The following is a 13,847-nucleotide window of genomic DNA, read 5'->3' on the forward strand; positions in this document are numbered from 1 at the left end:
ATAATGGTGTATTCAGTACGTGCAGTATTTTCATAACAGTCAAAAAGTCATAACAGGACTGTTGGAGCTTTTATTATGAAAGAACGTGACACCGGCACTTTCAAAGAACTGCCGCCTCCATGTGCGTCCTGTTGTGATGGTTCTGTTTTTCTCTAGTCAGGCTAGTTATCTGCTCTCCTCCGTTAATAACTGAGCCCAGGTGAAAGGTAAATATTCTTAAGTATAAAAAATCGATATGATTTTATTTTTATATTTAACTAAGGTTGCTGCGCTTTAATGGCTAGTTTGAGGTAATGTATGAGATCAAAGCTAGGTAGCTAATTCTCTGAGCTAGCCTGAGCGGTGTGTATCAGCCAGTGTACATAATATTAGCACGTTTACTATGTGGGACAAAGTGAACTCAGCATCATCTTTTTGGGGTTTATCGAGATGTAAGGTGCAACAGCCCATTATAAAATGAACGTTTTCATCGTCGGTATTCTAATATGTACAGTGACAGGCTAGCATATTGAGCTAATGTTACATTCCTGCTAATGAGTTAAAAAGTGTCGATGTAATTATTTGTATACATAGATACACATGCTTGCGAGATCTAGCAGTTGTATGAAGTGGAGTGTATATGTTGGTGCTATTTTTGTGATACCTTTTCATGTTTGAATAACTTATAGTACATAAAGCAAAGGGAACGCAATGGCCTCTGAAGATATTGCTCAGATTACAGAGGCTCTGGCCAAGACTCATGTTGGAGAAGTGGAATTAAGTTATAAAGGACGAGGGCTGAAGTTGGACAATGCTGAGTCTGGTGAGTAAACCTCTCTGTTAGCAAATGTTTACATTAGCCATGTCTCAGTGCATCAACACTCATAATTTTCCCTCCTTTTCTGTGATGTTGCAGTGAAAGAGATGGTGAAGGAGATTGAACAGTGTCAGGGTTTGCAGTCCCTCAGATTAGAGGGAAACACACTGGGGGTTGAAGCAGCACAGGCCATTTCCAAAGCTCTTGAAGCTAAAAGTGAATTGGAGGTACTTTTAAATTGCTATTAGACAATTTCACTCTGATGTGTTATTTGCTGTATTTAATCAAAATTTTTATTTTTATTTTTAAAGCAATGTCATTGGAGTGACATGTTCACGGGTCGCCTTCGCTCTGAAATTCCACCTGCTCTGGTAAGACGATATTAATCTAAAAAAGTTCAGTTTGATGTAATTGCTATGAGTAAATATCTTATTTCCAACATTTGATTCAAATCCTCTAGAAATCATTGGGCAATGCTTTGATGACATCAGGGGCCAGACTGACTCAGCTGGACCTGAGCGACAATGCTTTCGGCCCTGATGGTGTAAAAGGAATTGAAAGCCTCCTGAAGAGCCCTGTGTGCTACACCTTACGTGAGCTCAGGCTTAATAATTGTGGCATGGGCATTGGAGGGGGGATGGTAAGTTTAGACTGAGATTAACTCAGAGATGCTGAGATGCAACCTTTTAAAGACAAACTCGTCATCCTTTGTTTATGTTAGTGAGATGTTTTTAACATGTCAAGACTTTTTGAAACTCATGGAAAAGAGGGAGTATGTGATTTTAATTATTGATGTATTTTCTTAAAGGTCCTGGCTTCTGCATTGACTGAATGCTACAAGCAGTCTAGTGCAGCTGGCTCCCCCCTGAAGTTAAAAGTCTTCATAGCTGGACGTAATCGTCTGGAGAATAATGGTGCCACTGCACTTGCCAAAGCATTTAAGGTAATGAGACAATGTTTATTGTGTGTGTGTGTGTGTATATATATATATATATATATATATATATATATACACACACACATACACACACACACACACACACACACACAGGGTTTGGACAAAGTAATGTGAACACCCATTGTTATAGGGGTTAATGTTGCAATTATCTTTTGTTTACATTTTGTTAGTATACATTGTCCAGGTTGGATGCCTTTGTCGTACAAGTTGTGTTTAGCTGTGGAAATTGGTCAAATGGGTGGCATGTCAGACTTCCAAAGAGGACAAATTGTGGGAGCCCGTTTAGCAGAAGCATCTGTAACATTAACGGCCCAATTGATTGGTGTTTCAAGTGCAACAGTATCCATAATTAAAACAGCGTATACAAAGCATGGCAAGACTTCGTCAGCTAAGAATGATGGGGACCGTCGAACACTAAGAAGGGTTGTTTGCAAACAGTACAGAACTACTGCAGCAAAAGTGACAGCAGAACACAATCTCTACCTTAAAGACCTTGTTTCCATAAAAACAGTCCGCAAACAACTTCACATGGTCAACATCCATGGAAGAGCTGCAATTACTAAACCTTTAATCACAAAAAGATGATCATAAAACCTGGACAGCAGAAGACTAGAAATGACTGATGAATCAACATTAACGTTATTCCCAACGGAAGGTCATGTTTATGTATAGAGAACAAGCTGAAAATTCAGCTTTGCTATCATAGGATTATGGTGCATTTTAAAATATATCATAATAAAATTAAAATAATTGTTAGAATATTTCACAATATTACTATTTTTACTGTATATGCATAAGAGACTTCTTTCAAAAACATTACCCTGTGTAATAAAATAAAAGTATTTTATGTTTCTCTTTTGTTCTACATTTGTTCTGTTTGTCACAGGTGTTAGGCAGTCTTGAGGAGGTCCATATGCCACAGAATGGAATCAACCATCCTGGTATCACGGCTTTAGCCGCTGCAATGAAGCACAACCCAAACCTCCAGGTCCTCAACCTCAATGACAACACTTTTACTAAGAGAGGATCGATAGCCATGGCAGAGGTATGTTGTGCAATATGTCTCTGCATCATGTAGAAAATGGCTAGAACAGGTGTTCATTATTGGCTGTGTGTGATTTCTTCCATTTTCAGGGCATTAGGCACCTCCGTTGTCTGAAGGTCATCAATTTTGGGGACTGTCTGGTACGCTCAGAAGGTGCTATTGCTATAGCAGGGGCCCTTAGAGAGGGTCTGCCATTCCTCAGGGTTAGTTAATGCATAATACCAACATTAAATCTTGATAAAACGCACATAAACATTTCCTTTCAATAACTCAACATCTTAGTGTTTTTTGTAATAGGCATTCTAAAAAAAAAAATCTCTTGTGTAGGAGCTGAATTTGTCATTTGGAGAGATTTGCGAAGCTGCGGCTTTGGTAGTTGCAAAGGCTGTTCAAGGCAAAGCTGATCTGGAGAAACTGGACCTTAATGGTAAAGTATTTTTTGCTGTCATAGTATTTTATTACTATATACATAGGCCTCACTCAAAGCCAGTATTATCATTTTATAATTATATAATGTTTTTATATATATATATATATAATATATATATACAGTGCTATGCATAAGTTTAGACACCCATGATAAAGTTGACTAAAAAGAGGAATAAAAAATTGAAATTGAACTTAATGCCTTAATTAAAAAAATTAGGAAAAATCCAACCTTTAAGGACACCAATTTTCTTTGTAAATGAATAATGTATCGTAAATAAATAAATGTTCTTCCTTAAAATACAAGGTGCATAAGTCTGGACTCCCCTATGTTAAATTCCCATAGAGGCAGGCAGATTTTTATTTTTAAAGGCCAGTTACTTCATGGATCCAGGATACTATGCATCCTGATAAAGTTCCCTTGGCCTTTGGAATTAAAATCTAGAGATTGGCATGGAGTACTTTCCATAAGATCATCTCTCAATGCAAATCAAACCAGCTATTAGGCTAACTGAAATAAAACCATGCCAATCTCTAGGTATGGTGAAGGCTATGTGATGATGTGGGGCTATTTTAATTCCAAATTATTTGATCTTGTTTAGGAAACTGCTTTGGAGAGGACGGCTGTGAGGCTCTCAGGGAAGCGATGGAGGGCATGAACATGGAAGAGCTGCTGGGCTCGCTCAGGTATATATCTGGGTCTTTGTGAAAATTTTAACTTATTTGTCATGTGCAAATAAATTGAAGGCAAATGCATGTTTTCACACTGAGAGTAATGAAAGATGTGATTAATGCAGTGATGATGAAGGAGAGCCTGAGGAAGATGATGATGATGATGAGGAGGAGGAGGATGATGATGATGATAATGATGATGATGATGATGAGGAGGAGGAGGGGAAGGAAGAAGGTGATACAGAGGAAAATGGTGTCAATGGAACAAAAGATATCATTGAAGAAAAGGTGATCCTAGCAAACAACCGCTAAACCTGATGTGTGTCAATAGCTTATCTATTTTACGTTGACAAACCACTGATTTTTACTTGTCCACAGGAAAAGCCTCACTGCAGTTCTGAGTTTGCATCCTTCCTCATCTCCCCGTCGGCTGAGAAACTGTTATCCTTTGGAGCCAAAAGGATCCAGCTCATTGAGCAGGTACGGTGTTGAATTGTAAGATCCAACTGTACATCAGGACAGTTTAACTTGTTCTCCAACCGCCTGAAATCATTTTCTCTTTTTTCTTAGGTTGATGTTTCAGATGCTTGTAAGGTGTCAGAAGTATTTCTCAAGACCTCCTCAGTATATGAAGATGAACCGGAAGTAAAGCAAGCTGTTTTTGAGACCACTGGTATGAGCAACGTACTTGCTACCATTCAAGTAAAGATTTAATAGGATAGTTCACCTAAAAATGAAAATACTGCCATCATTTACTCATCCTCATGTCATTCCGATTACTTTTCTTTTGCGGTGCACAAAACAAGATATTTTGAAGAATGTTGTTAACCAAACAGTTTTAGTGACCATTGACTTCAATTGTATGGACAAAAAAAATCTCAAAATATCTCCACAGAAGAAAATCATACAGTTTTGGAAAAACATGATGGTGAGCGCTTGTTACTGAAAATGTTGAATGGCATTGTTTTTAAAAGCAGCCGTTCATCTTGTTTCATAGATGCCCTGTTGAGGAAAGCCTTTTCCAACTCCCACTCTCAGTCTTCTAGTTTGATCTTTTCGCTGATTGTGAACCTGGGACTTTTAAAGGTACGACACGCTCTGATGTGATGTTCAGTTCAGTTTTTCATGCATTTCTCCCCATTTTGTCGGTGGTGTGAATTGCTGCTGATTTCTTTTCCAGAGTGAAGATAAAAAGATAAAGAAGGTATCTGTACTGCCTGGACACTTGCTCGCTTTGGAGCACGCAGCTGCACAGGAGTTTTTCCCAGCGGATCAGGCTGGCATTCTGGAAGCATTTGTGTCACGGTTAGTTTGTGTTCAACATATGATGTATGTCTAGTCTTGTTGCATTTTTTCTGACCACCTGTACTGTAATAATAATGATACTTTAAGCTTTTGTATTTGTTTGGTTTGGTTTTCCAGAAATGGCAAAGTCTTAGAATCCTGCTCCAGTGCCAGAGATGCTCTCAAGACCACACTGGTGAAAAGGACCACTGCTTGAATCTTAACCCCCAATACAGAGCCACTGAAATTACTTGATACGGGTCAAATAATAATAATAAAAAGCTGGGTAGGATACATGAAACTCTCTAAACTAATGATCTAGTTTATCTTTGGTCAGACCATTCTGGATCAATTTTGGCATTGAGATCTCAGACAACTGCAAATTACAGTGATAACTAGTGCCTCATGATGACTAACCCAAACTGAATTTCCTTACAGAAGAACTGTAGGCAGTTGGAGAAGCTTTGAAGAGTGTTGTGTTCTTTTGTCTCTTTTTAGAAATACTACGTCTATTTTTATACATAAAAGGGAAAATAGGGGGGAAAAAGGCACTGGATGATAATTAGGGCTTAATTATCACTTAAACCTTAAATGATTGTAATGTTATAGCTGTGAAATTTCTGAACAATGATTATAAAGCATGTTCACTCTCTCATGCCTTTGATTAGATGTGCCATATTGTGAAATATTGGTGGCGGAATTTGTTTAAAACCAAATTCAAGTATAAACACCTTAAAGTCTTTGGATTGAAGTGAAGAAAGCAGTGAAAGTGAAGTAAAAATGGTTGGACATTAGTATATTTAATACTACAACTGGTATGCACTGAATATTATATTTGCAACATTCCAATTTGTTGATATTAAACTTTTTTTTTTTCTTGAGAGGAAAATCGTGTCGTCTGTGTTTGTTTAATGTTCCAGATTTTCAATTTTAAACCCGTTATTTTCGAAGTTACAGATGTCTTGTGATTATAAAGTCCTGTAGGTCAGCTCTCACTCCATTGCCCTTTTACGCAACGCCTGAGTAACACGAATGCCCCGAGTTCACTGAGCCTTGAGGACTTCGGCAAACCTGTAGGGCGATTTTCTCAGTATCGGTTCTGAAAGGAATATAGGTGTTGAAGCCTTTGCAGGGAACCTTCTCTCCTCCAGCGGTTTATTTATGGGAGACTGAGAACAGTGCGCGTCTTTGTGTGCAGCAGAGCAGCGGTCTGAAGTCTCTTGAGACTCAACGAGCATATTTCGCATTTGAAAATCAAGTTTCTCGACTGCTTCGTCCGCGCTGCCACTTTTCTTTTTAAAGAAACAAAGTTTTTTTTAATGGTTTTCTCTACATTTATTCAAGATTTTATTTTATAAGTAGACTATTGTTTATTACTGAGCGATTACTGAGGCCTATCATAACTTCATTTGATGGATATTAGCTAATGAGGATTCACTCTTACCGACAAGGTGTCGACTATTTGAAGACTTTATTGCTTTATCAGAGTAAGTTGTTGAATGTTTTGTTGTTGCAAAATATATTATTGTACATTCAAAATTAGAATTGACTTCAATTTACCGAGACAAACAGCAGAAACATTTCTCTTCAAACTGTAAAATGAATCGTTCATGCCAAATAGCAAGGCAAATAGTCACAGCTAGGTAAGCTGTCACACGGAACAGTTTATTAAAAAGTTTTCAACTAAGTGTAAACACTAAAACAATTATGCAACAGAACCATTAACGGAGAAGCACAATGTGATGCATAAATATCAGATAATTCTGATCTATAAATTGATTTTAATCAAATTAATAGCATTTTAAACAACTTACCCTTGCCAAAGTGTATCTGTACAGTTCTACCTTTTAGTTAGTTATGTATAGCTGAGTCTTGTTTTACTATATCCCAGTGTGTCTATTATTTACTTGTTTACACTTATTGTTAAAAAAATCACAAAATGACAAATTTTAGAAGATTTTTTAAATATATGTTGCTGCTAGAAAACACCTTTGTGTACATATACTTTTGACTCAAAATCCTAGACATGGCTATTATGACAGAATTTGACATTGGAGTTTGCTCCTGAAGTGCTTATTTTGACATTCAGATGCGAGGCATTGAAGGAGTTGCATTGCTGCATCATAAATTATATGAATGCCTCCAATCCAGCCAGTTTAAACATACCAGGGGAGCTCAACACACCAAATCCACAAATTTGGCAGCATTAGCAAACTAATCCGGCAAAGTTTAAATTAATCTGGCTGAGGTTTTTCTTCAAAGTATTCTGAAAACTCGAAAAGCTAATGAATTAGTTCTTTTAGATGTTTCAAATCCCCTCTTGTTTTACACAGAAAGATGTATAGCCTTCCCACGTTGCTGGTTATAATATTGTTTGCCCTGAAGATCCATACAGTGCAGCCAGGCAAATGCCCAAAGTTCTGTATCTGTGACAACATCCAGCTCACGGTTGCTTGTGTCAACAAGAATCTCACTGAGGTTCCACCTACCATTGATGAGGTAATCTGTGCAACACCGTGATCACTAGTGCCTTTTTTTTGCTGCATTTCTTTAAAATGACTTGCATTGTTTTTATGCTCTCTTCTGTATGTCTCCAAGATAACAGTGAAACTGGACCTGAGAGGAAATGACCTGCAGGAGCTTCCAACAGGGGCATTCACACACACACCTTACCTCACCCACCTGTCCCTACAGAACAGCAACATCCGAAGAGTTCGGGAAGGAGCCTTCCGCAGACTTGGCCGGCTGGTATTTCTTAACCTGGCCAACAACAAGATTGATATCCTGTACCAGGTAAGACATGATGGATTGGCCTTCGTAGCTGTAACCTTGACAATCTTTGCATGCATCTCATCATTTTCTCTCCTTACAATCCAGGAGTCATTTGATGGGCTTTCCTCACTGAAGCAGCTGATTATTGACCGAAATAGAGTGGAGGAGATCCAGCCTGGGGCTTTTTCACAGCTTGGCCTTCTCAACCTCCTCTCCCTCACTCACAACCAATTGGTGTACATTCCTAACATGGCATTCCAGGGTTTGCAGAACATCAAATGGCTGCGCCTTAGTCACAATTCCCTCAATTATCTGGCTACAGAGGCGTTTGCTGGCCTCTTCACTCTTACTCGTTTGAGCCTGGATAACAATGCACTGCAGTTCTTTCCCACTGAGACAATGACACGGTGAGCTTCAAGAAACAATCTGGGTTTAATAGTTATTGCATTAGGTGTCGTGAACTAACAATGAAGTGCAATCATCTGGACTTTAGCAGGTCTTAAAATTAGGTAAATACAGCCTCAGATGAACAACACATGACATATTACATTGTCATTATTTATTTACCAAAAATAAAGCCAAAATGGAGAAGCATTGTGTGACAAACTAAGTCCCCTATGATTTAATACCTTGTGGAACCACCTTTTTTAGCAGCAATAACTTAATGTAAGCATTTTCAATGACTTTATCAGTCTCACATCGTTGTGGAGGAATTTGTCCCACTCTTCTTTACAACGTTGCTTTAGTTCATTGAGGTTTGTGGGCATCTGTTTATGCACAGCTCTCTTAAGGTTAAAGCATTTCAATCAGGTTGAGGTCTGGACTCTGACTGGGCCAGTGAAACACCTTGATTCTTCTCTTTTTCAGCCGTTCTGCTGAAGATTTGCTGTTGTGCTTGGGATCATTGTCCTGTTGCATGGCCCAATTTCAGCCAAGCTTTAGCTGTCCGACAGATGGCCTCAAATTTGACTCTAGAATACTTTGGTATACAGAGGAGTTCATGGTCGATTTAAAGACTGCAAGGTGCCCCAGTCTGTGTGGCTTCAAAACCAGCCCAAATCAACACCCCTCCACCACCGTGCTTGACAGTTGGTACGAGGTGTTTGTACTGATATGCTGTGTTTGGTTTTCGCCAAACGTGGTGCTGTGCATTATGGCCAAACATCTCCACTTCTCATCTGTCCAAAGTACATTGTTCCAAAATTCTTTTGGTTTGTTCAGATGCAACTTTGCAAACCTAAGCCGTGCTGCCATGTTCTTTTTAGAGAGAAGAGGCTTTCTCCTGGTCGCCCTTCTAAACAAGGCAGTCGTGGCCCAATGGTTAGAGTGTCAGACTTTAGCAAGGCTCCTAATTCCCTCCCCGGGCGCCGCAGCAAAATGGCTGCCCACTGTTCCGGGTGTGTGTGTCCATGGTTTGTATTGTGTGTGTGTTCACTACTCCTAATATGTGTGCACTAACTTAAGTGAGTTAAGTGCATAGAAAAAATTCAGAGTATGGGTTACCATACTTGGCCTTCACATGTCACTTTCACTTAAACAAGCCATACTTGTTCAGTCTTTTTCTAATTGTACTGTCATGAACTTCAACATTTAACATGTTAACTGAGACCTGAAGAGTCTGATATGTAGCTCTTGGGTTTTTGCAGTATCTCTTATCAGTGCTCGGTCTGGCCTTTGGGTGAATTTGCTGGGACGTGCACTCTTGGGAAGATTGGCAACTGTCTTAAATGTTCTCCACTTGTGAATAATCTTCTTCACTGTAGAATGATGGACTTCACATTGTTTGGAAATGGCCTTGACCCTTCCTAGACTGATGGGCAGCAACAATTGCTTCTCTAAGATCATTGCTGATGGGATTGTGTTAACACTCACCTGAATGCTTCAGACCAGTAAACTGCCAAAACGTCTGCTTTTACAGAGTTGGTCACGCTTGCTGATGATCAGTTAAGGCAATTAATTAGATGCGCCTGGCTGCTACTCACCCTCTTAACTCCTATGGGGGCAGTAAGGGTGTACTTAGTTTGTCAGTAACAATTGAGCATCATTTAAACACCACAGCCTACCTAAGTATTGTTGCTGACCATGTCCATCCCTTTATGACCACAGTGTACTTACTGTATCTTCTGATGGCTACTTCCAGCAGGATAACGCACAATGTCACAAAGCTCAAATCATCTAAAACGGGTTTCTTGAACATGACAATGAGTTCACTATACTGGCCTTCACAGTCACCAGATCGCAATCCACTAGAGCACCTTTGGGATGTGGTGGAATGGGAGATTTGCATCACTGATGTGCAGCCGACAAATCTGCAGCAACTGAGTGATGCTGTCATGTCACTATGGACCAATGTCTGAGGGATGTTTCCTGCACATTGTTGAATCTATGCCATGTAGTACATGGTTTGACCCCCTTTTTGCCTTCAGAACTGCTATAATTCTTCGTACACACACACACACACATATATATTTATATATATATATAATCGGTTTAAAAAAACTTATTTTAAAAGCAGAGCATTATTTCTTGCTCTCATTTTACTCATTATTTTCTTTCCTTCTCTCCAGACTTCCAGAAGTAACTCGCTTAGAGCTAAGCTACAACCCCATGACCTACCTTGGAGAGGAGTCTGTATCTATTCCCAAGCTCACTCACCTCCTCCTGGATCACAACTCCCTGCAAGATTTTTCAAATGCAGCTATCCTGCTCTCTCCCCGTCTCGCTCATCTGGACCTAAGCCATAACCAGCTGCGCGTCCTGCAGCCAATGGCCCCCGGCTCTCCCAAACTGACTCGCATCAATCTGGCAGGCAACCCCATCTACTGCAGCTGCTACATGCGACCTCTGCGCGAGTGGGCGATACGGGAACGCGTTCGCCTGGGTGGTACATGTGGAGGTCCTGCACATCTGTCCGATGAGAATCTGGAAGCGGTACAGCCAGTTGATTTGCGGTGTCAGAGCCAGGAGGCCATGTTGAGGGCTGAGCTGGAGGAGCAGAGAAGACTGCCTACACTGCCCACAACCCCACCCCCAGATAAAGTCAAATGCCCAGCCAACTGTGAATGTGAGGTGAGCGAAAACTTACTGTGGTTAATGCAGAAATATTACAGAGTGACGAAAAGGTCTTTAGGCCAGTGACATGACGCTCTTTTCCCCCCAATTCATTTATTCAAAATACTTTAAAAATGCAATTCACATATTCAATGACTTGACTGCACCTCTTTTATAATGTGTGTTTTTAATTTCTGAATTAAAATTCATTTTGATATTTTTTGGGGGGCTGAAATCACAATGAAGAAAAAAAACCTCATTAAAAGAATGAAATTCTTGAAAGAAAAATGTTATAGTAGGAAGGAAGCATCTATGTAGCGCTTTTATTTTGTACTGTTGTAGGACGAAGGTAAGAAAGATGTGTCATCACATACTGCTTCATGGTATGCTACACATGACATTTTTGAGTAATTAAACTTTTTTTTTTTTAAATAAAAAATTGTAACTAAAAATGTCTATCTTAAACACTAGTATTCAGGGTTATTATAAAACATTTGTATTATTTGAAGTAAAATAAACAAACTGAAATAAAATACAAAACTTATTTTATCATTTCCATTTATTTTAGGTTGAAGTACTAAAATAACAAACTAAAAGCTAAAACTTTATGTAGACATCTAAAAATAAATTAAACTACAAATGGGAAAATATAAAAATAAAATCTATCTAAATCTATCTAAATATTAACTACTATAATAGTATAACAATGATTCTGAAATAACACTGACACACATTGTCATTGACCCACATACATTTTGCAGGCTGAAAACCACCACTCTTCTTGCGAAAACAAAGGCCACACCAAGATCCCTCGTGGTTTTTCACCAGACACACGCTTGCTGGACTTGCGGGGCAACCATTTCCACTACATCCCAGCGAACAGTTTCCCAGGCGTTGCAGAAGTGGTTTCCCTTCATTTGCAACGCTGCAAGATCCATGAGGTAGAAGATGGGGCTTTCAATGGTTTGAAGAGTCTAGTCTACCTCTACCTCTCAGAAAATGAGCTTACTTCATTGAGTCCCGAGGCGTTTAAGGGGTTGCCCCGCCTCACTTACCTCCATCTGGAAAAGAATCATTTCACCCAGTTCCCCAAAGGAGCATTCAAGCTGTTGCCTGGTCTGCTGGCTCTGCACATGGAGGACAATGATATTGCTAAACTGGAAGCAGGACTCCTGACCGGCGCAAAGAAACTGAGGGGCCTCTATCTCACTTCCAACGCCATCACAGCGATTGCTCCTAGGGCCTTTGATCCTGCACCTGACTTGGCTACTCTTCATCTAGGCAGCAACAAACTGAAGGAGGTTCCAAGTGAGGCCTTTTCTAAAGCCAGCAGCCTAGCGGAGCTTAATCTCTCTCGTAACCCTATTCGCTGGATCGGAGCAGGAGGTTTTCAGTCAATCGCTGCCACACTTAAACATCTTTACCTTAATCATATGGGTTTAGAAAAGGTAAGGACAAAACCATTTCTAATGCTACAGCAAGAATGCCAAACTCGGTTTAAATCTCTCTTTCCTTTTGAAGGTATCTAAAGATTCTCTGGCAGGACTGGGGTCTGGTCTGCGGAGTCTGTTTCTTGAAGGGAACCAGCTTGAGGAGCTGCCGAACTTGAGTCCACTCACAGGACTCGAGGTCATAAACTTGGCAGAGAATCCACTGCTCTGTGATTGTCCACTGCTTCCTCTTCGCAAGTGAGTTTTGCTTGGCAAATGTACACTACCGTTCAAAATGAAGGGGTCACTGAGGACCTTTAATTAACAAAGATGCATTTTAGTGATCAAAAGTGATATAAATACAAAATACATTAAATGTCATAATTATCATGTATCAAGAATATTAAAGCAGCACAACTGTTTTCAACATTGATAATAAGAAATGTTTCTTACCAAATTTTGTAGGATCATGAGACACCTAAGACTTCAGCTTTGCCATCAAAGGAATAAATTACATTTTAAAATATATTAAAATAGGTTGTTTTTTTTAAAATTGTAATATTTTACAATTAGTTTTTACTGTATTTATAAATATTTGTCATCTTGCCTGTCCTGTGATTTAAGGCCCCAAAATACTCAGAGCAAAATCCTTTTTTATTCTTCGCTTAGAGGTATAAAGTTTGCAATACCTTTTCAGCAATATATCGTTTGCGATAAATTCATCAAAGAATCCTGAAATAAAAATGTAAATGACTTTTCAACATTGATAATAATGAGAAATGTTCCTTGAGCATCAAATCATGAAATTAGAATGATTTCTGAAGGATCATGTGACACTGAAGACTAGAGTAATGATGCTGAAAAGTCAACTTTGGTCACAGGAATAAATGACACTTTATTTTATATTCACATAGAAAACAGCTGTTTTAAATAGTAATATTTTAAAATATTACTGTTTTTGCAAATAAATGCCGCCTTGGTGAACAGAAGAGACTAATTTTAAAAACATTAAAAATATTTTCAATCCAAAAATTGACTGGTAGTGTATATCAGGCCTTTACTTCAATATGATACATATCTATTGTTCCTTCTGCTTCTAGGTGGATTGAGCAGGTGAATCTGAAAGTCAGAGCCACCTGTGGCTACCCTCCAGAACTCAGAGGTCAAAGGGTCAAAGACGTCCATATTTTTAAGAGCTGCCCAGGGGAAAAGCCTCCTACTCAGCACCCCAAACCAACTAAGGCCACAAAGACTGAATCTGCTCTAATCAGTCCTCCAAAAGTCATTAAGATAGTTAGAGCCAAAGGCAAAAGTGTAAAACCTAAAACAGTGCAGAAAAGGAAGTCAGTGTGATCCTGCTGTATTTACACTGCGGTTATTGATTTAGATAAACAAAACCCTAACCCTATTTTA

The 13,847-nt window shown here is 39.1% G+C and overlaps 2 protein-coding genes across 2 annotated transcripts; both read left to right on the top strand.

Moving 5' to 3' along the window:
- Window positions 1–72: 72 nt before the first annotated feature.
- On the top strand, window positions 73–6,066 carry rangap1b (Ran GTPase activating protein 1b). The gene is made up of 16 exons (XM_079851424.1): window positions 73–206; window positions 669–802; window positions 896–1,023; window positions 1,108–1,167; window positions 1,257–1,436; window positions 1,605–1,739; window positions 2,641–2,799; window positions 2,889–3,002; window positions 3,127–3,226; window positions 3,828–3,912; window positions 4,023–4,185; window positions 4,276–4,377; window positions 4,468–4,570; window positions 4,895–4,983; window positions 5,078–5,202; window positions 5,320–6,066. Exons 2-16 carry the CDS (start codon window positions 691–693, stop codon window positions 5,396–5,398), a joined length of 1,734 nt encoding a protein of 577 aa, XP_079707550.1. The 5' UTR covers window positions 73–206; window positions 669–690; the 3' UTR covers window positions 5,399–6,066.
- Window positions 6,067–6,254: 188 nt separating this feature from the next.
- On the top strand, window positions 6,255–13,787 carry chadlb (chondroadherin-like b; the record flags this gene model as incomplete). Its single annotated transcript, XM_079851900.1, has 8 exons — window positions 6,255–6,668; window positions 7,515–7,680; window positions 7,780–7,974; window positions 8,059–8,360; window positions 10,521–11,022; window positions 11,766–12,452; window positions 12,526–12,692; window positions 13,535–13,787. The coding sequence occupies exons 2-8, from the start codon at window positions 7,519–7,521 to the stop codon at window positions 13,785–13,787; spliced, it is 2,268 nt and encodes a 755-aa protein (XP_079708026.1). The 5' UTR covers window positions 6,255–6,668; window positions 7,515–7,518.
- Window positions 13,788–13,847: the final 60 nt, after the last annotated feature.

The sequence above is a fragment of the Squalius cephalus genome (assembly GCF_949319135.1).
Source record: "Squalius cephalus genome assembly, chromosome: 19".
Taxonomy (NCBI): Eukaryota; Metazoa; Chordata; class Actinopteri; order Cypriniformes; family Leuciscidae; genus Squalius; species Squalius cephalus.

Coding starts and splice junctions, on each gene's coding strand:
- rangap1b (XM_079851424.1), top strand. CDS start 691: ATGGCCTCTGAAGATATTGCTCAGATTACAGAGGCTCTGGCCAAGACT. Junction 1,168..1,256: donor CTGAAATTCCACCTGCTCTG/GTAAGACGATAT, acceptor CAAATCCTCTAG/AAATCATTGGGCAATGCTTT. Junction 5,203..5,319: donor CTGGAAGCATTTGTGTCACG/GTTAGTTTGTGT, acceptor TTGGTTTTCCAG/AAATGGCAAAGTCTTAGAAT.